Source organism: Rhinolophus sinicus, linkage group LG18, assembly GCF_036562045.2.
Source record: "Rhinolophus sinicus isolate RSC01 linkage group LG18, ASM3656204v1, whole genome shotgun sequence".
Classification (NCBI taxonomy): Eukaryota; Metazoa; Chordata; class Mammalia; order Chiroptera; family Rhinolophidae; genus Rhinolophus; species Rhinolophus sinicus.
Window position 1 is genome coordinate 1,152,159 of NC_133767.1, and position 26,092 is coordinate 1,178,250.

Genomic DNA, 26,092 nt, shown 5'->3' on the forward strand with positions numbered 1-26,092 from the left:
CTGCCGGCAGGGCTCCACCCAGCCCCATGTGGACACACGGACGGGACCTTCAGAAACTGCTTCAGCAGGACTGACACTGCCCGTCAAATACGCTGCACCCCAGACAGCGGCCAACGTGACACCACAAATCCCCATCAATTCTCTCGGCGTGCCTACTATGTACCAGGCACGTACTGAGTGCTTTCTGCACATAACGGCCCTCTGAGGGAGAAACCAGTACCGTCACTGGATTATAGACGCTGAAACCGAGGAGCAGAGAGGGGAACTGACTCGGCCAAGTCCCGCAGCTCCAGAAAATATCAAGAGATTGTTTGTCGGACCCACTGTGTTCTCTGAGGGAGCATTAGGCTCAACCTTGTATCCGCCTTTTAAGACAGATGCTGATGACCTGGAGAAAACAGGCGCCTGGAGGTGACGGCATATGGGACATGCCTGCAGGTGTGTGTGTGCATGTGGGAGGGGGGCGCTTTGCTTGGCAGTTACAGGATGTGGGAGCAGAGGGCCAGCACCGGCCACCGTCGGAAGGATGACAGAACAGGCCCCGGGGTGGCCTCCTGGGGATGCTGAAACGTTTGCAACAACGGGAAGAGCCACGAGGGAGACTGGCTTCCTAACCCCAGGTGGTGTCCAGGGAGAAACAGGACCGCCAGGGGTGCTGCGTTCTAATCCTTTGGGGTGCACAGGTCTGGGGAGACGTGAGAGTCAGCAGGAGGCTTTCTGCCTGCTTGTTGCCTGGCGCCTCTGATGGAGCCGGACGGTCTGTATCTCGCGCCCTCACACGCTGGCTGAGTGATCGCAGACCGAGCACTTCACCTCTCTGAACCTCCGTTTCCTCCCCCGTTACGAGGTCTAACAGCACCGGCATAGTAGGTCGTCATTAGGATTTAATTAGATGCTACATGTGAAGGGCTTCATATGGTGCCTGGCGCATCATGAGTGGCCAAGAAATTAATCTGAAATAACTATCATTATCATGGTTGTTTTCTTCATCCTAACATCCGAGAGCCTTACAACTTCTGGTGTCAATGACGATAGTTAGGCTCACGGTTCAGTTTCAGTCGGCAGCTTTATAGCCCGTCATGAGGCCACCAGGTCTCCACTCCACTTAATCTAACAGAGAAAACCCTCGCAGCAGAATCGCACTTCTGACTCATTGGGGGCTGACAAGTACTCCCTGCCGAGAGTTTGGGGGTGGAAATCCCTCCCTCGGCGCCCAATGGTGGGAACGTGAGACTTTCATTGCTACGTTATGAAAGTTGTATCAAAGCCATAGCTGTACCCACAGCCTCCCGGAGGTCTGTGAGCCGTGGCTTCTGCCTGCCTCTCTTGCGCAGCTCGGGGGAGCCAGCTGGGTGGGGGTGCCGTCTTTACTGACTCAGACGCAGTGTATACTTCAGAATCGAATTTAAATACTATTGAGATAAACAACACGACCTTTTCAGGGGCAGTATGAAGAGAGAATGACACAGTTGAACCAAGGAAAGCACGAGATGAGATGCTTTGTCACAGTCCGAAAATGGACCTGCACACCGCTCACCGAAGGACCATTCCCCAAAAGCTGCCAGCGAAGGCTGTTACGATAACTGAATCGACAAAACAGAAACTCGGCATCTGTTGTCACTCCCGCATTTACAGAGGCCGGGCTGCGTGGATGGAAATCGCCATTTCTGGACCCAGTGACTTTGTGCAGACATGTGACACTCCAGGGGTCGCCTCCAATCGGCCCCCCCGAGAGCAGCGAGCGAGCACCACTGCCCCGGGAGGGAGACTCGGTGAGGCCCGCGGGGCCGACGGCCAGCGGGTTACTTACGGCTTTCGGCTTGTACGGCGGCTGGATCTCCTTGCGCTCGAGTTTCTCCCAATCGATGTACCGGAAGAACGCGTGCTCTTTCACGTCTCGTTCGCCCTCGGGGCCACAGCCCAGGCGTTTGCCGGGGTGTTTGGTCATCAGCTGGGGGGGGGGAGAGAGAGAGAGAGAGAAACGTTGTGTCTAATGAACTGCAGAAGCAGCCGCGTGAGACATGCAGCAATGATTCCTCTAGTGAGTTAGGGACGAAAGTGCCCTGAAGAGCCCCAATTCATTTCTGCTTTTTGCTTCTCCTCCCAGCAAGAATGTCCTGGCCAGGCCTTTACAGCAGGAGGGCCTGTAGCCACATGTCCCAGAGCAAGCTCACTCACGGTTAATCAAACCTAAGCCTGAAGGGGGGCCCCGAACTTCACGTTAGAAATGGCCCACGATGCCTTTTGGCTGAAGAATGCGTGTTATGCAATTACAGGCACATTTAAAGAGAAGGGTGTCAACCTGTTCAACTTTTCCTCCCCCACGAGGCAACCGGAGTTTGACCAAGGCCAAGGCAGAAGCATTCAGACAATACTGGCATTTCTCAGCAAAGCCCTTGTGGAAATGATAAAGCAGAAGAAAAAATATTCGTCCCCTGGGCCCAAGTTTCAAGTAATTACTTTCTGAAAGCTCATTAAATAGCCCAAGCCTAGCCCAGCTCATTTCTCTTGTATCACACGATACTAAACTCCGCTGAGGTTTCTTTGGGGTTCAATTTATTTTACTTAATCATCAAAGCCCTCCATCTCTGGGTCTCTGAGCCCGTGCTCCATGACAGTATGAACAGATGCTCCACAAAGAAACCAGACAGACTTCCTCTCGCAAACAAATCTCAAAGCGGCTTGAAAATATCTCCACCTCAAGACTTCAGCAAATGCACGTAGTGAAGCCAGAGGAGTCGGTGATTAAAAAAAAAAAAAAGCAATGCCGACCAGAGGGCATCAAACGGGGAAACAAAAGCAACCGGGACAGAGGCGTCCAAGGGCCTTCCCAGACAAGAGGCTATGGCGTCAGAAGCCTTAGACGTGGGCCCAGGATTTGTGGATGATGGAAAGGCAGGGGCCCGCAAGCCACACTGACTGTGTTGGACATGCAGCTCAGCACGATTCCTGCGTCCAAGATCTCCGTTCATCAGAAACCACCCACCCCCGTGCACACATACAGACAAGCACATTCGTTCCACACGTGCTTCATCTTCTAGGAGAAAACTACTCGGGCACTTAGGTGCTAAGCTCCTTTTTTAGTCACAGGCCCGATCTTGCCCAATTTCCACAACAACCCAGTGCGTTGGGTAGATTCCTTTTCCCATTTGAAGGACGAGGCAGTTGACACTCAGAGAGAGGGAGGCGTCAGAGGAAGGAAGTGGCACAGCTGGGACTGGATTCCGCCTCTAACTGCAAAACCTGGGCTTTGAAGCGCAACGGGGGAGCCCTGGGCATGTGTTTGTGGCTTGGCCTGGTCGCAAAGGTTAATGGAGGGTGGGAAGGTTGAGCCAAGCCTTGACATTTGTGCAGGATTAGGTTGGAGGAGAGAAGGGCTGGGACATCCTGGCTACGAATGCCACGAGTACCATCACAGCAGGAATGTCTTCCCTGCCCTGAGTGCATCCCACGTCAGGGCCGTCCCAACCCACCCCCCTCCCACCTCACAACACTCTGGGGTCTCAGCAACCACAGCCCTCATCCCGCAGAGAAAGTGAAGCAGTCACCTGTCCTGCGTCACACAGCTGTGTGTGGGACAGAGCTGCCTGACCCCCCCATGCCTACAGGCCCCTCCTCTAATCTCTGCTTGTTTTCACGCCCGACGTTCGGCCCATGTGGGCTTCTGTCTGCTTTGAGTTTGTTCAAAGTGGGAGCGGCAATCTGAGCAAAAACATACTGACTGTTTTGGGGGGTGGGGGGTCTTTAGTGGGCTGAATACAGAAAGGGCGTGTTCGGTTGCAATGAGAATGTTTTCAAAAGCCTCACTCAATTTTCATGTGAGCAGCAGGACGCCATGGAAGGAAAGCCACTGCAGGCACGCAAGTCCCGTCTGCCTGGCTCTGGCTCTGCCTGACGTGCCTGAAGCTATGCAGACAGCTGGATCTAATCAGTGTTCCCGACTCTGATCGACTCCCAGACGCGTCCCCTGGGGCCTACTGTGCAGGAGGAAGGTGGGGCTGTTGGCTTGAGCGTCATGTCACCCCTTCTTTGGAGGCTCAGCCTTGAGGAAAGAGCCCACACTGGACTCAGCCCACTCAACTCAGAAAGGTCCCCAAACCCAATCGTCAGAAAGCCACCCCACTTAACCCTGAAGGTTTTGGGTCCTAAATGAACAGAAATGTGCTGTCATGGATGTTGCTAATTGGAGTGGAAGCTGAATGCAGCTGACCTGGAAACCCTCTCTTCTCCGTGACCCACTTTGAACCTCCGGCCGTCCCGGCCCCGAGGAGCTGTGCAGGGGAAGGTCCTGAGCAGGTGTTAAGCCCCCACTGTGTGCCCACACCCCACGCGGAGCTTTCTCGTATGTCACCTCATTGAACGCTCTCGAAAACGCTACTCGATGCCTATCATTATCCCACTTTTAGAGATAAAGAAACGAAAGCCATCGAGTCAATAATATGGCAATAACTATATATGGTGCCAGCTGGGTTCTTGACATTACAGAAATGTCTAACCACGGTGCTGGGCACCTGAAACTAAGATAAAACAATATTGAATGTCAACGATAAAATTAAAAAAATTAAAAAGAAACAACAGACTTAAAGAAAACAGAGAGAGAGAGAGAGAGAGAGAGAGAAAGAAGAAACAAAAGCCTGGAGATGCAAAGTAACTTGCTCAAGACTACACTCTGAGGAAGCAAAGGGGTGGAGGTTTGCAGACCGAGCGCCCGAATCCCCCCCGTGGAAACGCTCGTGGGGATGCACTCAAATGCCAGGAGGAGCCTGGCAGGTACCACGGCGGTGCCAGCATTGGAAACAGCACCACCCATAGCCTGGCGGCTCTGCAGCTGAGCGCTGCGCTGTCCTAAGTGGTTCAAGATGCGAACCCCTCTGCTCACCCAGGACCCCACGTGCACACTGGCCATCACGCCCCCTCTCAATAACTCCCTGGCAGTCACAGGGCTGCTGACGCCGGGATCGGGATTGGAGCCCAGATGGAACGGGGACAGATGGGGATTTCTGTGGATGGGAGAGGGCACGGCCTCCCGAAAGGGTGCACTGGCTCTATCCAGGTGACCGGCACTTGGCAGGAATGGCGAGATCGCACGTTTGAAGAGAAACTGGAAGGCTGAATGTTTATGGGAAACCCCCTGACTTTTACATGCTGCCAACACTAAACTAAAAGCTCAGGGGATGACCTCCTCGCTGTCCCTCCCCGCCACGAAATGTCCGTAGGGCTCCCGCCTGAGCTTTCTCCGTGCCCTTTTCCTACAAGCCTGAATCTCCTACTCAACCTGGAGGTCTCAGCTCTCTGTCTCTGCCTCATACCCTCAAAGAAAACATTTCCCGCCAATTCACTGGAAGATGTTAGAGACAGAGACTATTCTCCCATGGTTTCCCCAGGATATTTGCATCTGAACCTAGGCGGCTGAAACCCAAAGCCTCGGTGATTCGCTAGGAGTGGGGATTCTAGCCAAGGGATGAGGTGCTTGTAGACGGAGCGGCTGGCCCAAGCTGCCTGCGTTTTCCCGTGTTCTTTCACCCCAGCTCACACGGCTTCTGACAGGAAGAACAGTGCTGGTCGGGCAATGGGAGATGTGCACACACCCCTGAATCCAGGACCGACAGCCCTGGCTGCTGCAGACACACAGGTGGAACCCACACGCAGGCGGGGCCGTGGTCTAACCTTGAGAAGCAGCCCGCCCCACAGACTGCTGGGAGGTGAATGCCTTGAAAAGGCAGCATTTCTGGGCCACGTTCTCTGGGGATCTCACAGTGTTGCTTTCACACTTTCATCAGAGTTGAAAAGTTACCACATTTGGATAATACGTTTAAAGGCATAAGGTTTTCAAGCCACATGGGGACCTTTTCAAAATGCACATGCCCAGGTTTCACCTCTGGGATGAGGCGGAGGTTTGTGCGTGCTGAAAAAGCACGTCAGGTCATCCTGATGGCGCCAAAGGTAAGGCCACTGACCTCCAGGGACCTGCCCAGGTCCTGGCCTGACAACAGGGCACCACAAACAATCCTTCCTTGGTATGAGCCACACGCCCCTGCAGCAGAGGGCACACTGACGGCTGAGCCGTGGCACGCCTGCCGGTGCGTTCCATTCTCAGGCGACGTCTCTGCGCTTCCTACCTCACTGATTCGATCAGTGTTCCCTGAGCTGGACAGAGGCTGGGGCCTGAGCGGGAAGGGGCCCACCAGCATCCAGACGCTGCTGCGGGCAGACCTCCAGGGCGCTTTTGTGCCAACAAGCCCTTTGCTCTGGGAGGAAGCAGGTCCAAGCCAGCGCTTGGGGTTGGCAAGTGGGGGGAGGGCTGTCCTGGTAGGTGGGGTCTGGCCCCCGAGCTGAGGGGCTCACTCACCCCTTTGCAGATGGCCACGGCTTCCTTGGACATGGACTTCGGATAAGCCACGTTGTGCTCCATGATGGACTGGAAGAGTTCGTCCTCGTCCTCCCCTTCGAAGGGCGCCTGTGGGACAGAGGGCAGGATGGAAGGAGGGGACTCCTGCCCGAAGCTCCATGGCTGCCCCACCCACAGGGCCTCCTCCCTGGGGCCCACAGGAGGCCTCATTCTGGGGCCGAGGGAAACGGGTCAGCAGACGAGGGTAAGCCAAGGCCGTGCAAGTCAGAGCGGTTCAGATGTACGAACGTGGTATCGAGCCAAGACTTGCTTCTAAAGAGAGCACACACATGGGGCTCGGGGAGGGCTGTTCTCACAAATCGCTTACGAGTCGCTTACCTGCCCAGCCAGCATTTCATAGAGCAGGACCCCGAACGCCCACCAATCCACCGACTTCCCATAGGGCTGATAAGCGATGATCTGGAAAACAGAGGCATTCCATCAGGGAGGCATGCAGCTCCGTGACAGGACAGTGGACCAAGCTGGGGGCGGGGGCTGGGGGGAGCGGCCTTTGCCGTCACAGTCCCAGCCGTGGGCCCCTGGCTAAAGGAGCGCACAGGGAGCCTGGCGTCCACCCATGCTGTTTCTTTACCTTCCGGAGATGGATAACCTTTACAGAGGTACCTGCAGACGGGGGACCATCTGTGGATGTCACATTGCCTTTCCGAAGCACTTAGTGTGGTGTGTTATTTTTAATTTTAGCAGCGAGTGTGGCCTTTTTAAGAGGAAACACTGTCTGCTGCTCAGCACAAAAGTGAGCTCATTTACACAACAGTGTGGACGTACTTAGCGCTACTGAACTGTGCACTCAGAAATGGCTACGATGGCCCATTTCACGTGCTTTTATTTACCAAAGTGAAAATTTTTAAGTTCAAAAAGGTAATCGCATGTATTAAGATTTTACTATTTAAAAAACTTAGATCAGCTAAGAGAATACAACGAAAATCACCAATAATGCTTTACCAAGAGAAAAATGACGACTGATATTTGGTCCATTTCTTTCTACGTTCCTTTCTATTAGCACACATTGAATTCTGTGTGTATGTATGTGTTTTACATGAACAAACATTTTAATATGTGAAGTTTTAATAAAGTATTTGTCACTTAAAATTTCTGGGCTAATATTTATGCACCAACGCAATCAGTGTTTGCCTCTGCACAGCATTCCACCAAAATCTATTTTGTCAATTCCCAGTTGGTTAGGTTTCTTCTGATGTTACAGTCCAGACCCTTGTAATTAGATGTTTGGATGTTTGTCCAATTATTTTCATAAGATAAATTCCTAGAAGTAGAGTTGGTGGATCGAATGGTATGTACAGTTTTCAGGATTTTTGATACACTTATTACCAAATTGCCAGGGCACGGCAGAGTCTACGGTAGCTGCGACCACCCCAGGTTTTAGAATGTAGGGTGTAAAACTATCGACGGGGTTAGGAGGTGACAGGGCAAAGGTGAAAGGCTGGGGTTCGAGGGTAAACAGTCCAGACTGGGGATCCTGCCTGCTGTTTTCCAGTGTGGGACCTTGAGAGGTCACTGGACTTCGGCAAATCTCAGTTTCTTCAAACACCAAAGGAAGTTTATTATAATATTTATGTCATAGGGTTTTGTGAGGATGGAAGAGAAACAAGTGCCTCTCCCCGGGTATGCCATCTGCTGTGACTACACGGTGATGGCTGGTTTTGCTCAGTAAGTGTCCCTCACAAGCTGGGCCCGTCTATCAAACGCCATGTCCCCACTGGGCTTCCGCTCTGAGATTAGGAACGCCCTCTGAGAAGAAATAACTGCCCGAGGCTGGAGGAGAGTTTTCTGTGAGAACCCTTCTCATCGAAAGTGTTTTCACGCATTCAAAGTATTTCATGTCTTATTTGATCCTGGTGACAAGCTAATCCTTCTACAAAGGAAACAGAGCCTGCGGAAGGGAAAGAAGTTGCCAGGGGTGATGTGGTGAGCTGACGGCAAAGCCAGGATAAGGACGGACCTGCAGCTCATTCCATCACAGGCTGGAGGAGGGGCGGCTCCTCGGGACCGCGCTCGGGGCCCCACCCTACAGGGACTGGATCCGTGCAGGATGACGCGTGGGCAGCAAGAGCTGAGAACCAGACCTTACTGAACTCATGGCAGTTCAAGGATTAGTGTCTGAGGTCCTGACTCACTAACAAAGTCATGATACCGAGGTATGCCACGTCGGGAGAACTCCCAGAAAGGGTAAAACCTTTTAAAGGATGACTTTTTAATTAAGTAATACAACACTGCACTGACATTATGAAAATTTTAAACCGATTAGGCTCAATTTCCCTTTCCCATGCCGATATCCTCCGAAAGAGCCAATGTTATAACACCTGTGATCTTACAGATTTTCTGTGCTCTTACACACCTACATACACACTCAGGAAAGACACGGCAGTGTTCTGTGTGCGGTTTTCTCTGCCACAGATGGTATCATATTGCATTTGTCAGTCTGCACCTTCATTTTTTTTCTCTTAACAATATGTCTCAGCGATCTTTCTATCTCTCTCTCCCTACACATGTATCTAACTCACTCTTTTGAGTCAGTGGCTGGCACTTCCATCCTATGAATGACTCTGTCTGTTGGCCCGTCCCCGACCAACGGCCACTGGCCAGGTGAGCACGTACAGAGGTACTGCCCTTCGGAAGGCTGCATACCGCGATCTTTCCTAACATAAATGCAGCACATTGATGCTAACCATTCCTTTAGGGGTGGTCACTGAGCTTCTCTCCTATTGTTGATTATTTAAAAGCAGTGCTACAATGAAGAAAGGACTTTAAACACATACCCTTCTACCGTGTGTGTGTGTGTGTGTGTGTGTGTGTGTGTGTGTGTGTGTAACCAGGTTCCTACAAGGGGAACCGCTTTGGTAAAAGAGATTGCAGGTTTGAAGTTTTGTGCCAAGGGCTTTAGTTACAGGGGGCCTCCCGCTGCTGTTGTTACATATCAAGTGATGGACAGTCAAGAGGAATTCTAGAATGTCCACTTCCAAGACTCTGCCGCACGCTCAGTTCCTTAAAAAGCCCAGTCACATGCCACACAGAAAGTAGCCTTTCTGCACCAATCCCGGGAAAAAGGAAAGCTATTTTTTGGCACAAATTTTTGTACCATGACGTGTTGGGGAAACCCACTCTGCAACTGAGCACTTCCTTTGAGAAGCGAGGGGCACCAGAATGGAACCTCTGGCCTTTCATTTATTTCTGTGGCACAAGAAGAACTGTGCATCTTCCCGGGCGCAGCACGACTACCACATACCTATGAGCACACAGCTTCTGCGTCGTATGTCAGCCCACGTCAGCCCAGGACCTCTCTCTCTCTCCTTCCCTCCTCTTAACAAACATTTCCATGTCATCATTAGGAGGGATCAGATGGCCACAAGCCAGAGCAGCTTGATGAAGGATTTCACTGATGTATGGTGGATGGTTCTTTTGAGTTTTATTTAAAATCTCTCCCAAACCTTGATGTATTTTGGGCCTGAGCTTCTGGATGTGTGCTAAGTTGATTTGCATGGACTAATGCAAGGAATCTGAAAGGAATGCTCTAGAGGAGAGAAGAAGGGCCAGCCCGAGGGGTGCTTGCCAGGTATCTCCCTGGACCCTGCCCAGCTCTGCCGCGGCCGTCGAGGGGGCAGGGGGACATCGACACAACATGGACACGTGTTAGGTGTCTCGTCACCTCTCACCTCTGGGGCGATGTAGTCTGGCGTGCCGCAGAAGGTCTTGGTTGTCACCCCATCCCAGATGTTCTCCTTACACATGCCAAAATCAGCGATCTTGATGTGGCCCTCAGAATCCAGCATCACGTTGTCAAGTTTTAGGTCACTGGGGTGGACATAAGAATTGAGGGACGTCATTAAAAGCTATTTATTTCAAGTCGACCAACAGCCACGCATCGATGTACAGAACAGCGTGCTAGGGGTTGTGGGGCCACCGAGGGGAGTATGAACCAGCCCTTGCCCTCCAACAGCTTATGATCTGGCAGGGAGATGGAGAAGGGTCCACGCACACCCGTGGTTTTCTTTTTCTACAAAGCCAGCCGTGCCAAGTATCTCACCAGGGCACAGTGAGACCCCAGCTCTGGGAAGAGAGTGCCACAAAAAGCCAAGTGAAGGTCAGAGTGTCCAGAGAGGGTTGTTGCATCCAAGGGCATGTCATAAGCTGACATGCAGAACTGAGGGATGCCTTATATTGCAGAGGAAGACATATGTTTCAAGAATTTTATTTATTTATTTATTTATTTATTTATTTATTTATTCTTTTACATCTGAGGTTCATGGAGGAAAAAAACCAGTTGAGGGAACTTTATTTAGGTCCAAGTGCTCCAAGCCCTCCTAGGCCAGTTTCTAGGACATAACTAGCAATTTCCAGGAATTCTTTCAATCCAAGAGTATTTGTTGCGCACCTACTATGTGACAGGCACTCTGCTTGGAGCTGGGCCTGTGCTGTGGACGAGATAAACAAGCGTCCTGCTCTTGTTCAGATTAAATTCCACTACAGACAGAAAGACAGCAAGTAGCCAAATCTGTAGGCATGATTCTTATAGGTTTGGATGAGTGGCAGGAAGACAAGAAAGAGGCTGATGAGACAGACAGTCACTGGGGGAGGTCACCTTGAACAGGTGTCACCGAGAACCTAAGGAGGTGACATGTGAGCTTTAACCAAAAGGACGTGAGCTGCAGTCTCATTGTTTTATTTCCTCTGTGCTGATAAGAAGAGCCCGCTATTTCGGGGGGCCCTTGCCCAGTCCCAGCATATAGGAGGACTCCAATAGCAACACGCGTTCCTCTCCCTAAACACTTTCTTTAAGTCAATACCAATGGGCATGGAAGATCTATGGGCCAGACTCCCTCAACCCCAATAGAAGCCCGACTTCCTGAGGGGGAAAGGGATCTGTGTTCATTTCAGATCTCTACCCATCGTCATTTGCATTGGGTGTGGACACCTGTGGTCTCTGCCTATTCGAGCATCTTGGGATGAGGGCATCCTGATATTCCTTTGAAGAAACCTCCTCCCCTGGCTCTCAAGCCACGTCACGTTGGTGGTGGTCAGGTTTTAGGAATGGCCATGCGACCCAGCAGGAGCTTATCAAAGCCATCGAGCGTTAGCCCTGGCACTTTTGCTGGTACCGTCAGGAAAGATAAGAGCTCTTCTTACACTGGCATTGCTCAGGGCTCAGGTGGCAGAACGTAAGTCTCGAAGTGCCACAGGTCACCAGATGGAGAGAAGAAAGCTAGTATAGATCAAGCAAAGCCTAAGGGCTGGTGATCAAGCAAACACGGGTAAAATCATTTGCTCTCTTCAGGCCTGAAGTCAGATCTGTCCCCTGGACTTAGCAGTTATGTCAGCCCCCAAATGCCTCTCTTCACTTAAGTTAGCTTTAGTTGAGGTGCTGTCATCTTTTTCAACTATGAGATACAACCTGAAAACGCATCCTGCCGTGTCCTGTCTGTGTCTCTGAGGTCGTCTTCCAAAGGGAGGTTCATTTACACCTGACCGCTGCATTCCACCACCTTTGGCGCTGTCCATGGTGTTACCACGTCCAGCCCTCATGCTTATCTACAAGCCCTGGGGGTCTCTGAATGCCAGCTTGGAACTTAGAAATACTGGGCATTGCAGCAACTTGCTTCACCTAAACATACCAGGTCCGTGTGTGATTTGATTAACAGGCACTGATGACCTTCCCAACTTGACCACATGCCCCCAAACTAGTGGCTGGGGCAACGAGGGAAGGGATAAAATCTGCATCTGTTCCAGAAACGCAGCTTCTGGTGTCAAGAGCCAGCAGGTGTTGGGGTTGGAGGATACCCCACTCATAGTCACTGTATTCTATTTTTATTTTTATTTTTAAGGAGGGTGCAGCTCACAGTGGCCCATGCGGGGACCGAACCAGCAACCTTGGTGCTACCAGAACTATGCTCCAACCAACTGAGCTAACCAGCCACACCCTTCACTGTATTCTTTTGTTCAATGTAATAAACCCTCATTTATGCTTCAAAAGGGGGCTGGGGCAATTGTTTTCACTTTCAGAAATTCATCAAAGGCAAAACGAACACACATTCCAGAGATGGCAATCAGTAAATCAGACACTAAGTTTGGCAGGAAGGGTCTTCTGTCTTCCTCCCAGCCTGTGTCCCCGGCCATGGTCCTCAGAGAGGGCAAGTCTGACATACCTCCTCTTTCTCTTCTTTACTTAAGAACTGTCCCATTAACTAGAGATCTCAGTGAAAAAGAAGGAAGGGGTGTGTAACGTCTCAAAAGACTTCGCCATCATGAAGGCAACCTCGATGGAATGAAAAAGCCATCCATCTTCTGTCATGTAATTTGTTTATGGTTTTCATTTGATTATCGATTTCAAAAAAAGCTTGTATCAATGGAGGATCTTTACTGCGAGCAACAAAAAGCAACTCTGATGATTTCAACCTAAAAGGGCATTTGGAAAACGGAATGGGGAGCTCTTGGAATCGCTAAGGAGGCTGAGAACCAGGTTTGGAAGCTCTGCAGCCGGGAATAAGCCCTAATTGCAACTCAGAGCTGGTCCAGAGGAGACGGCCCCAACGCCACCACCGGGTACAGACATGGCCGCTTGTCCCCTGGAACCCTGACGCTGGGACTCTGGGTGTTGCTGTGAAGAACCGCCTCCCCGCTCATGTCTGGGGACTCGATGGAGCTCACGGCTATGGTCGGTCTGGATCCTACAGTCTCTGCTTCTTTGGTCACTAACTTCTGACTCAAGGTCTCGGGTGAGTGTGACGCGTGTCTGAGCCAGGGTTGTGAGGCTGCCCTGCCCACAGGGAGTCTGTGCCCATATCTGGCCTTTTCAGTCTGTGTCTAGGTTCCTACACACAGATGGTTCAGATGCCGAACGGCTTCAATGAGTGATAAGTATCCCCTTAAAAAACCCCATAACAAGTGGAGGAGGAAGGGAGGAATGTCAGGCCTGCTCTTAGCACCTGAAATCCTAACCTCTGGGTTTTACGTCCTGAAGGGCCGACATCCTGGAGTTGTTTTCAGAGGCCCAGGGCCCTGAGGCCACCTGAGCTCTTCAGACACGGGTCCCACGCCCTTTGCAGAATGACAGGCAACCCATCACCACCTACCACCCCTCTCCCCTGCTCGATTCTCTCCAAAGCACTGACCACTACTTGACAGACTGTATCTGTGAGATTTCCATCCCTACCCCCCACCACTAGAATGTACGTTCTACAGAGGCAGGTGGGCTTGTCTATTTTCTCCACAGCTGTATCCCTCCCACCTAGACTAGAACCGAGCACATAGTAGGCTTTTGATAAGTGTGTGTCAGATGAATGAATGAAATGGACTTGAACGGCTCGTCGCGATGTTTTAAACAGACCCTCGCCCGTGCCAAGTGCACCTCAGAAGCCCCGAGCGCCTGTGGCCTCTCTTGCGTAACAAACCAGCCTCAGCCGGCACAGTCTCTGCCATTTGCACTCATGTGGTGGAAGGAGAATTGTACACCACGGACTCGCTGACAAATATCAGCCTCAAGCCCGACAGTCTGCCTTGCACAAAATATAAAATGTATGACTCATACAGCTGCGATGACATACTTGTTCCCCCAAATACGGGCAAATGCCAAACACTGAACTTAATCCTGCCTTTCAGGGCAAGCTACGGAGAGATCCATTTCTAAATTGCAGTTACACAGCCACACAACACGAATTGTTTCTTAATAACATGATCTGTCACATCCTGCCAGCTGAGACGCTCTGCTCGCTCCCCAAACCCAAATGTGGGGCCTATATGCAAGAGACAGGCATGCTGCGCCCTGTCGGGGAGCCTCCTCCCCCCAGAACGAACGGTCTCACGCCAGAGCTCCGAGCCGGCACTGGGGGCAGAGTCCATGGAGATCTGCTCGCACCCCACAGAGCTGCCCAAACTCTGCCAGGGCGGTGGGCGACGCTGCCTGGCAGAACACATGCCCAAGTTAGCAGTGGAGACTCCACCCCCACTATGGAGTTGAGCTTCAAAAGCAGCTGAAGGAAGAGGCAGGGGAGGGAGGAGCCGGGGCTGAGATGGGCGTACGGAAGCGTCCACGTACCGGTAAATGATGCCTTTGCTTTGCAGGAAGAACAGACCGATGGCAATTTCTGCAGCATAAAATCTGAAATTTAAAAATAAAAAGTGATGGAGAAATTCAAGGACGTCATTTGCTTGGCAACTCTGCAAACTCAATATAATATTGACCTGGGTATAAGACATGGATGCATGCGTGTCCCACCACGAACCGGCAGCCGCGCGTGTCGTGCGGGTGGGTGAGCGGGCTCTGGACGGCTACGAGCCGCCTTAAGGACACCGGGGCTGGAACACGGTGCAGCGCTGTGTAAGGGAGGGGGGGCTGTGGGGCAGGTGGTGTGGCCGGAGGGTGACAGTCTCACACCAGACAAGGTAAACCATCTTAACAAGAACAGCCGCCATGTGTGGAAGTTTGATCACCTACCTAGAGCCTTACAGGTTATTATCTGACTTCATAACAGTCCTGTGAGGGGGCTCCTTACATGACGAAACTCCGGCTTCGTGCCGGGAAAGAACTTGGCACAGCTCTACAGCTAATGGATGGCAGCCGGGCTGGAAAGGGTGCCTGTCTCACGAAGGCCCAGGAGGAAACGGGTTTTAAGAGAACCAGAAGGCCCAGTTACACCACGAGGGCTGGGCGGGGCTTTGGGGCATTCTGGTACGAGTCCTGATAACGTACATGGTGTGAGACAACGGGATAAGGCCTGTGGGCCAAGAGCCCACAGGAAGAAAAAGAGACACAACCTTGTGGCCCCGTTAGAATTGTGCCAAGACAGACCAATGGCAAGACTTGGAAGCATGAGACTGTGAAGCCGACCAGCACGCAGGCTCACCACCCGGCAGGTGGGAGGACAGCGGGCCAGGAGCCCGCAAGCCCCCGGGATGACAGGGTGGGGTCCTCGGGGAGCCCTGGGGGCCTGCGAGAGGGACAGTAAGCTCTTAGCAGACTCCCTAGGCGAGGGGATGGGTGCTAATCTCAGGACTCACCAGCAGCAGGGGAGAACCGGGATGACATTTGTGCCCTAACAGGAGGAGACGGCTGCCCTGTGGACTGAGGGGACCCCACGTTTCCAGAGGCCTGGACTCAGTCTCCCCACCTCAGGAGCCCCAGATCTAAATTCCCTATTGAGCCACAAATCCAAAGGGACTGACTACCCCGCCCCCCGTGGGCCCCAAGGGACTAGCACGGTGCACGTTGTCACTTACACAGCGTGAGGCTCCTTAAAGCGGCCGACCTGCTGGATGTGGTACATGAGGTCCCCGCCATTCACATACTCCATCACGAAGTACAGGCGGTCCTGGAAGAAAGCAAAGCGGACGGCATGTCAGCATTCTGCAGCTTCCCGGGTCCGGGAGCAGAACTGGGAGGAGCTGGCATTTGTGACCCAAACTGCCAGGACGCTATGACAGGCCCATGGTGTCTCCAAGTGCAGTATTTGTGCCACTGGAAGTATGCAGGTGACCATCGGCGGTACATGAGTTTGCTTTTGAATTATTCATTTGTACTGGAAAGTGTAATTAGTGCATGAATCTTGTGATTTAACAGACATGTTGTTTAGGATAAAGCTAAGTTTAGTAAAAAGTGGAAAATATTAAGTAATTTCCTACTGTAGGTAAGAGGTGGCTGTGGTAGCCAGCCTTCATGGTGTATGCTTACCACCCAGAATCTAATCTCCTTCCGTCATCGTGTTTTTGACCCATGTACCCTCTTCGTCCTCCCCCAACGCCCTCCCCTTCTGGTAACCACCCTTCTGTTGTCTGTATCTACGCATTTGTTCTGTTCATTCGTTGCCTTCTGTTTTATACCCCACATATGAGTGAAATCCTATGGTTATAGTCCTTTGCCATCTGACTTATTTCACTGAGCAGGATAAAGACCTAAACATAAGACCTGAAACAATAAACTGCATAGAAGAAAACATAGGTACCAAAATTATGGACTTTGGGCTCAAGAGTCGATTTTATGAATTTGACCCTCAAAGGCCAGGGAAGTAAAAGCAAAAATAAATGAACGGGACTATATCAAACTAAAAAGCTTCTGCACAGCAAGAGAAACCATGAATGAAATAAAGAGGCAACCAACCGAATGGGAGAAGATCTTTGCAAACAATGCCTCCAATAAGGGGCTAATATCCAAAATACATGAAGAACTCATACAACTCAACAAGAACAAAAAGCAAACAATCCAATCAAAAAGTGGCCAAAGGACCTGAACAGACATTTCCCCCAGGAAGACACACAACTTTCATGGGAGACCCCGAAGCCAGAACCAGCCACTCCCGAACTCCCAGCCCACAGAGACGGAGACAGTGGATGTTTATCTTGGTTCTGAGGCCCCGAGCCTTGAGGTGCGCAGTAACAGATAATACAGTGAGGAGGGGGGAAAAAATGAATGATTATAGTTTGAAAACCAGTAGCTTAGGAGGGCATATCCAGAAGTGGAAGAATTTGGGCTAGAAGATCTATAGCCCATTCAGGATTTTCCCCCCACGTCTTTCAAGGGGGATGTGAACCCCTCCAAGTCAAGGTCTGTGTGATGACCAGCACATAGTAGGTGCACAGAGTGGTCTCTCATGACACCATCCCCATGACATGACCAGCACACAGTAGGTGCCCAGCGAGTGGTGCCAGAGACTTTCTGTGGAGCCCAGCTCTGCTCCCTGGTAGCTGGGCGTATTTGCAGAACTAACCAGACATCTGTCCCCTCTCCTGTGAAATGGATAGTGAGGGAACCCTGCTGCTATTGTGGGGCTTTGAGGGGACAGACGTGTGTGACAGTCCTTGGGCAGCATCTGCATGAGACCTGCCTTTTCGCCTTCCATCAAAGGGTTTGCTACGCCAAGGAATGACGTCCTGTCTTAGAGACTTCCGCGTGGGTCAAAGCGTGCCTTTCTATCACATGACCAATTTACATACGAAAAGTGGCTAATATGATGGGGGCCATATAACAAATGTTTGGTCCACTACCTAACAAATCCCCCTTACAGTGCACAGAACTGGATCTCCTGTGTAACAGTCATATGAGCATTTAACAGTCATAGGAGCATTTGTCAAATGTCCATCGAGAATCTAATAATTAGAAGAAGAACAATCTGGAAATAAAGCTACCTCCCTGTGACTGAACTAAGTACTAATTTATATACTGGAGCTCATTTATATACTGGGGCTTATCTTACTAAACAACCCATCATGACCAGTATCACCATTCTCCCCCTTTCAAAGACATGAACACTAAGGCTCAGAAAGGGCAGGACTCAGCAACGGAGGTGGCGATTCAGGATTGGAACCCAGGCAGATCGGTTCCCGAGTCCACACTGGCACCCTCTCATTAGGCTGCCTCCCGTGTAAGATTCTGACTTACATATGGATGCCTGGCTGTGTCCTGCCCTCTGAGGGCTTCCAATCTAGGGAGGGAAGAGGAGGGACGTAGAGATCCAGCCTCATGTCAAGACAGAACCTGGCCGGTCACAGGGAGGAATAGGGGGTCATCAATTCCTCCTTGAAACATCGAAGGACTTTCTCAGACCAATACTGCTTCACCTTCTCAACATCTCTAATGAGAGGCAGAGAGGGCACTTTTGTTCCCAGCATCCAAGACATGTGAGATTTGCAAAAAGGTCACACACACGTTAGTGGAGGAGTGGGGACAGTCGCCAGAACTGCCGACACCCAGATCCTGGTTCTTTGCTGGTGGTGGTGGTGGTGGTGGTGGTGGTGGTGGTGGTGGTGGTGGTGGTGGTGGTGGTGGTGGTGGTGGTAGGGGGCGGGGCTGATAAAAAACAAGCCTAAAAATAGCACCTGTCTTTCCTGCATGTTGCGAAGAACCAAAACACTTGCTTTTAAAAATTATTTTTAAAACTAGCAGATGGCATTGGCCACAGAGAGAGAAGTAAGGGAGGGAGAGACTGCAGTGGCTTGCTTTCTGCTTGGAAGAACTAGAAGTGCCCCTGGAATCCTTAGTCAGCATCCCGACGTGGTGGGGCAACCCCACCAGGGTGAACGCCACGTTCTGTGCTGTTTTTACCACCGAGTGGATGTGGGGAAACCTGAGACCCATCATCTCTGAACTATACTGAGTCTGGCTCTGGGACACCACTGCTGCAGCCATCAAACATTAGGGCTGCATTTTGCTGGCATCTCATTTTCCGAACTAACACTTCATGATGGCTACTCGGTGCCAGGCTCTCTACTGCCAGGGATGCTGCTGTGAAAAACCATGGCGCCCAAGCAAAGGATCCCCCAGATGGTTGGGGAGACCACATACGTTTCCCAGCAGCAGTGTTCCCCCAAATGGGGTGGGGAGCTCATGCTAGCTGGGTTATGGAAGCCACTGTCTCTACCTTCATAGTTTCGTGTTGATTTTCATGGGTCCGATGAAAAATACAACCAGCACTTGGCTGTTTTATGGCTATTACTGTTGAGAGGGGGACGCGAATGCATGGAGTTAGTTACAGCAGAGAAGGGAGCAGGTGGGGTGGGGCCCAATTACCACACACCGGAGAATTGTGGGCATTCACCCCACTTCCCGTGGCCCTGCAGCGGCTCCACCATCCTCATCGTGTCTGCTGCCTCATCTGTAAACACTGACTTATTTTAAAATATTCTTATCAAGTGGCTTTTGAAAACATAAACACGGTTATTTAAAAATGGTAAACTTCGTATCTCACTCATACCTAGAAATTCAGTCTCTGTAAAAAATAAACACACATCTGGAGTCTACAAACTCTGCTATATCTAGTCTGGCTTTGGTACATCAATCCCTTAAAGGACTTTTTTTCACAACAAATACCATTTGTCCACGTCCCACCAAGTTCATCTCCCAGTCTGAAGGAAGGGTTGTCAAAATGTGACTACCAGGGGCCGGCCCGGTGGCTCAGGCGGTTAGAGCTCCATGCTCCTAACTCTGAAGGCTGCCGGTTCGATTCCCACATGGGCCAGTGGGCTCTCAACCACAAGGTTGCCTGTTCGACTCGAGTCCCACAAGGGATGGTGGGCTCCGCCCCCTGCAACTAGCAACGGCAACTGGACCTGGAGCTGAGCTGCGCCATCCACAACTAAGACTGAAGGACAACAACTTGAAGCTGAACGGCACCCTCCACAACTAAGATTGAAGGGACAACAACTTGACTTGGAAAAAAAAAGTCCTGGAAGTACACACTGTTCCCCAATAAAGTCCTGTTCCCCTTCCCCAATAAAATCTGAAAGAAAAAAAAATGTGGATACCACTGCCTGAGGCCCTTTGGAGCCATTCTGGGATGAGACTGCGCATGTCACAGCTTTTACTGAGCACCTATTTGTGCCAGTCACATATGAGGTGCCAACGGGGCACAAATGACGAATATGATACAGTCCTTGGCCTCAGAGGAGTCGGAATCTCAGGAAAAGCACATACACACCTAACGCAAGCCATCACCTAAAGCAGAATGTGATAAAAGAAACTGCAGGAAAGGTGCAGGGAGGGCGCGCTGGGGCTCCAGCTGACACAGTGACCGCCACTAGTCCTCACAGGTGTTCCTACCCTGAAATCTGACTTCGGGCCCCACTCTTCCGATGAGATTATTTCAAGGCCGCCAAAGAACCTGCTCATCATCACAGGTAGTAGTTTCTGATTAGGACCTATTCGAGGTACGACGTGAAAATCAAACAGTATTTACTGAGTCCCAACGCGAGGACCAGCTTGGCTCTTTGCTTCTTGATTAATTTTCCAAAGAACACTTGTCACAGCTCAAAACTTCACCTCTCGTCTCTCCGGGCTGGAGATTGTTGGCTTCCACGTCTGCATTCTCCGGTCCTCCTGAGCGTGTCAGTTCCAGCTGGCTACAGGACGTTTCTATGTGGGTGTTCCACTGTCAACTCCAATTAAACGCTCTTCAAACTAGCCAGTCTGCTCAACTTTCAAAGTGTGTCTTCCAAATTGAGTCTCCTTTCTCCTTTCTCTCTCGCATTCAATCAGTAAATCAGTAGAATTAAATATCTGTCTGTCACTATGTCATGCAAAATGGTTGGACAGAATTTCCCACATTTGGAGGGTGAGCACAAGGACCGTCTGACCGCCATGCTGGCTAGAGGGCAGGTGCAGAATTCACGCAGGGGGTGGGCGACAGGGCAGAGAATTCAAAGAGCCAATCATTGTTCTTCCAAGACAGCTGGAAGTGGGATGTGATGTGGTGCCCACGTGACTGCTAGGGGGACACTTGCCAGCTCTCGTCAGAGACCACGGACAGAGAAAATCAACACGTGAGCTAAGAGTGTGTACCGTGTACCTCTAAGGGGAGTTGCAGTGAGCATTTACCTAGTTACGGATTTTTAATGATCTTCCTGGCTGGTCAGCGAGTTACTCCTGTCTGGAAGCTGCTCCTCGCATGGCTCAGACCTGTCTGTGTCTGTCGAGTAGCTGTGCGGTGCTGTGGGGGGCATGAGCTGGTGGGGTTCAAGTCCCGGCCACGCTGCTTACCACTAGAGACCTTGCATCGGATACTTAAGCGTCCCCTGCCTTCCTAAGGGGGTAAGAATAGCTTCTCCTTCATAGGGGTTTGCAAAGACCTATCAGGGGACACACATGAAGGCCTGCAAACTCTCAGAGCCTCGCTCAGGTAAGCGTGGGGCCCAGGACGAGAGTATCACACAGCATGGCTCCAGCCTTAGACACACCATCAGAACCACGCACCTGATGCCCCTCTCACCTTCCTACAGCTTTCCCCGCCTTGTCCTTCCACGCACAGGGCAAGGTCCCCACCTCTTCTCTAGAAATCTACGGACCTTCGGTTACCGCATGGATATGCAAGGGCCACCATCAAGAAGGCAGAGAGAACCAGGCTGTGAGCGCTCCCTCCGTGCCCCAGCTTGATCTGCCTCGGTTGCACTCCTGGGTCCTTTCCGGCAATACCTTCAGTTGCCTAAAGGCCTGACACCTGCCAAGCTCTCGCTGCTCCCTCTCCTTCCCTGAATGCCATGTGTGTGCTGCTACCGCAGGCTGTATCCCGTTCCTGAAGCTCAGTCTCCTCGGACTCAAGAGGACGTCTCCCCCTGATACAAACAACACCCATTATTCCTTTTCTGTAGGTCCAACCCCTTCTTAAAGGTACCGACCAAGTCGGCAGTAGCCCATGATCAGCGGATTGGACCAGGAATAAAACATGTGACCTGCGCCGAACCAACCAGATGAAGGCTCCCATGACTATGACTTGGAACCCGGGGAACTTGGTGGCGCGGCAAGTGGCAAGGGGCTAAGAAGAAGCCATGCCACCGTGAGCACGAGAAACACAGACAACAAGCAGAAAGAAACAGATCCAGGCTAGAAAGCTTTGAAGTTACAGATTCGGGTTCTTCAGGAGGCTCTGGTACGGCCTTGCCTTTGGTTGTTTCCTTCCAATAAAATCCCGTTTGCTTTTGAAACATGATGTAGCTTGGAGGAGGCAGCCTGCTGTTTCCTGCAACCCAGGCATCGCTGACTGAAGCTACTGACACAGCTTCCCACAGCCATGCCCTTCCATCAAAGCATGTCCTGGGGACTGCTGCCAACCGTGAGCTACCAGGACTCCTTGGACAGCTTGCTGCTCAATGGACAGGCCGTCAGGGGCCACCTCTCCAAGCACAATCACCCCCATGCCCCTCCCTGACCCCGCTTGCATTTTGGGTGGCTGTCTCTCCCAGCATGCCTTGCAACTGAGTTCTTGCTGGGCCACTGCAGCAAATTTGGGGAGGAAGTAACTTCTGTCCTTCAATGACTCATAAAATCTAATTCTATTTAAAAAAAAAAAAAAAAAAAAAGAAGTGCATATGTTCAATTGAAGAGAAAACATTTAAAATAGATGTTTTGCTAAGGAGATTTAACTGCCTGTGCCCACTGGCAGTTGGGAAGCTGCAGGAAAGTGCCGGGCTGACAATTGTCCCCAGGACAAAGATTATCCTTTTGTGCCGCTGCAGCGAGGTACACCCCCCTTAGCCCCCGCCCCAGCCCAGCTCTAGTAATGCAAATGCCTCCGCTGATGGCCCCTGCTGCACTTTGTACATTTTTTAATCCTCACTCATTGTGCCCACTTTAAAGACAATGAAAGCAATATTCAGAGCTGTCAAGTGACTTCCTGGAGGTCACCCAGCCAGTAATTAGGGACTTTGATTGAGGAGATCCTGTATATCCTTCTGTGTGGCTAGAACCCTTTGCCTCAACCCCATTCACCGGAGACTAGCTCAGCTCATTTCAAACCCCTTCTAGTGGCTTTTGTATCTACTTGGGCATTGACGGTTGCCATTTGTGGCACAGTCAACGCTTTGCAAAGCGTTTTTGTTAGAGATTCTTCTGAAATCATACAAATGCAAAACGAAGACAATTACCCACAGAGCCCTCCCTTAACTCCCTAAATCAAACCAATGTTTCAATTTGTCTGTCTTTTTCAGATTCTTTTCTATGCACATATTCATTTGAACACTTTTAGAATAATCTCTTAAATAGAATTCAATCGCCTCCATTTTTCTGTTACCATTGTATCATGACTATTTTTCCAAGATTACTTAATCCAATTGTCTAAGAATATGTCCGATGTAACTCCGCTTTTCTAAATAAGTTGTTAGTAATTAAATGTGCATCATTTCCAGAAAGACAAAAGTTGTTTTGTATAGTGGTGGGTGTCTTTTTCCCTTTTATCTACGTTAACCGCCTTCAGGATTTTTTTTTTTTATCCTGTTAAGGATGTTTTATCTTCAAAATTCTAAGTCTCTGGCGAGAGGAACATATCAAGTTTGTAGCATGTTATACCAGACTTGTCTTTTTTTTTTTTTAAAGGTAGCTGATTCATAAAGGAATTCTGGGTCACAAAATACAAAATGACAAGCCACTCCGGCTCCAGCCGGCTCCTGGCAGTGCCTCAAACCTGCCTCGGGCACTTACAGCTCGCAGGTCTTTGGCCCCCACTAACTCACACGGCTCTGGCGTTTGCTCAAACGCCATCCTTGTCAGAAAGACCTGCCCTGGTCATCCCATCCAAACAGCATCTCTCTGCCCCGATCCACCCATCTCCGTCCCCTTTGTTTTTTGGTGGCTGTTGTTGTTTATGATCTGTGTCCCCTCCATGAGGAAGTAAATTCCAAAGTTGCAGGGACTTCATCCCTTTAGCTCATTGCTGTACCCCCCCCCCCCAGTGATGCAGCTGTGTCCTGACACATTATGCCAACAAATCACCGTATGTGGACAGACTCAATAAGCATGGTATGGTGGGTCTGCTGGCAGCAAAGGCGACACTGCCTGTGCTGCCAGCCCCTCCTGCAGCACCAACCTGGGGGCGGGCGCTTCTAGAAGGTGAGCAGGAGCCAGGTGACCACCTTCATGGGGCTTCCCCTGAAAGGGGTATCACTTCCTGCCCCCCATTGCCACGCTAACAACGGTTCACTCAGATATACACAGTCTCCTACCGTGTTTCCCCGAAAATAAGACCTAGCCAGACCATCAGCTCTAATACGTCTTTTGGAGCAAATATTAATATAAGACCTGGTCTTATTTTACTGTAATATAAGGCTGGGTCATATAATATAAGACCAGGTCTTTAATATAAAATAATGTAATGTAATATAATATAATATAATATAATATAATATAATATAATATAATATAATATAATAATACCAGCGAGGTCTTCTTTTCGGGGAAACAGTGTACTCACCGTAAAAATCACTCCCACCATATTTCCCATGGTTCCAATGTCCTTTTGAGGTCCGTACGTGGCCCTTTCATAGCACAAAGAACCTGGGAGGAACATCAGGACACCTGCCGCTGAGCGACTGTGTAAGGGGAGCCATTTCACCACTGAGCGTCTGTTTCCTTTGTGTGGAAACGTGGACAATAGTAGCTGCGTAAAGTGTTCTTGTAAAAGTTAGGTGTGACCATGAAAGTGAAAATTATTTACAAAATAGAAGGAGTCTGGCGCTGAGGCACAGGCAGGGTGGCAAGCCCTCTGAGTTTGGGGTGCCGGAGTCTTGCAGCGCTGGTCCCAGCATCACCACGACCTACTGTGTGACGCTGCAGGAGGGACCCGCCTTCTCAGAACACCAGCATCCTCATCTGTAACAGCGCCCGCCCAGTACAGGTGTCGGAAGACAACGGAGCAAGGACGCCGCAGGGTCTGGGGGCTGCCTTAACCATCCAGTGCTATTACTCTCATCTCGTGAGACCAGAAGTCCTGAGTTCCTGTCCCCAAGTCACCTCCTGCTGTCAGAGAAGGGCGCTGCTCTGTTGGGTATAAAACCAATTGCCTGAATTCCTTTATCTTTGTTGAGACAGCATTTGCCTCCGGGGAGGGCGCTTCTCAGAAATTCTCAGCAGCCATCCCTGGGCCGCACATATTCCTCCTGTCCCCAGAATGGGAGGGACCCAGGCCTGTCTCTGGGGTGGGTGCTGCTGGGATGACTTTGAAAAGCATGTAGATACCCCGGAGGGGTCGGCCGGGCCCCCCAACCCAGTTACCATGGTCTGGAAGCAGGAGTGCAGCTGGGTCAGGAAGGGCGGCTTCCCGGGCAGGGCCAGCACCCGCTTCTCCACCATCGTGCACTCCACGTCGTCATCTTGGATCACGACGTCCTTCTTGAGGATCTTCACGGCGTAGAGCTCGTCTGTGCCTTTCCGCTCTGAGAGCATGACCTGGGAGGGAGAGAGAGCAAGCGAGCGGGTCAGGGGGGCGAGAAGGGCCGGGGCAAAGCCGAGGGCAGCTGAGGTCACTCGGATCCACTCCGAGCTCTGCCATTCCCGATGAAGCATCCACAGACCTCACCCCAGGAATGGCTCACCCCAGGAATCCACACAATAGAGGGCGGTTCCAAGAGCAATGACCAAGTGCAGATCCCTCTGGGATACGGGACAAGACCCAGCCAACGCGGAGAGAACAGAAACCCCGGGAACACAAGGATCTTTGCCTGTCTGTTCCCGGGCGTAACCCAAGCCCTGGGACAGAACCTGCACATGGTAGGTGTTCAGTCAATGTCTGGGGAAGGAGGGGATTCCTGAATGGGACCACTTGTCTCCTTATTCGTCCCATCACTGCACTGGGAATACAGTGACCAACAAGCAGGCACACACTCCGACTGCACTCCAGAGAGGAAGGAAGACTTCCGACATTAATGAAGGGGTGATTCATGGGAAATTCCCACACCCGCTGCTGTTGTCCCGGGGCGTCCCTCCATGCAGCTGTGGTCACAAGCAGGGCACATTCATCGGTGTGGCTCACGACACATCATTATTGTCACTGGTTGGGGCTGTGCCAGAGGGAACAGTGACCGGCAGGGACACTTCCCAAGATGCCTCTTAGGAAGAACCTTCTGACTGGGCAGTGGACCCACTTGGCCATAGCTGATTGGTAGATGACTGACCTAAGCCGAGCCAGTCAGGTTGCGTCTCTTTAGACTTTGCAGTTGAGATCCTCCAGTGGTCAGCCCTGGGGCCCTGAACAGAGAATGCACACAGGTCTGCCCCAGCGGTCCATCACAGGCCGGCAAAGAAGAATGAAACAGATGCACGAGGAGTCAGAGGTCAGAGAACAAGCAGAGGCCTTGCTCCCCACCCCTGCTTCTCATCTCTCGCTAGAAACCGCCACACCCTCCAATAACGTCACCATTTTCATCTGTATTAGTTTGAATGGATGTCTGTTTCTAAGAGATCCCACAGGATAGAACGATTGC

General features: G+C 51.0%; 1 protein-coding gene across 2 annotated transcripts in view; it reads right to left on the reverse strand.

Moving 5' to 3' along the window:
• Positions 1–26,092, reverse strand: part of PRKCB (protein kinase C beta) — a 214,530-nt gene that overhangs the window by 17,128 nt on the left and 171,310 nt on the right. For both annotated transcript variants that reach the window (XM_074322927.1, XM_074322926.1), the window contains exons 10-16: positions 24,885–25,058; positions 15,635–15,726; positions 14,454–14,516; positions 10,078–10,216; positions 6,728–6,808; positions 6,350–6,457; positions 1,811–1,951 (exon numbers count right to left, since the gene is read on the reverse strand). In XM_074322927.1, coding sequence (XP_074179028.1) covers positions 1,811–1,951; positions 6,350–6,457; positions 6,728–6,808; positions 10,078–10,216; positions 14,454–14,516; positions 15,635–15,726; positions 24,885–25,058 — 798 coding nt within the window. The remainder of the gene's footprint in view (positions 1–1,810; positions 1,952–6,349; positions 6,458–6,727; positions 6,809–10,077; positions 10,217–14,453; positions 14,517–15,634; positions 15,727–24,884; positions 25,059–26,092) is intronic.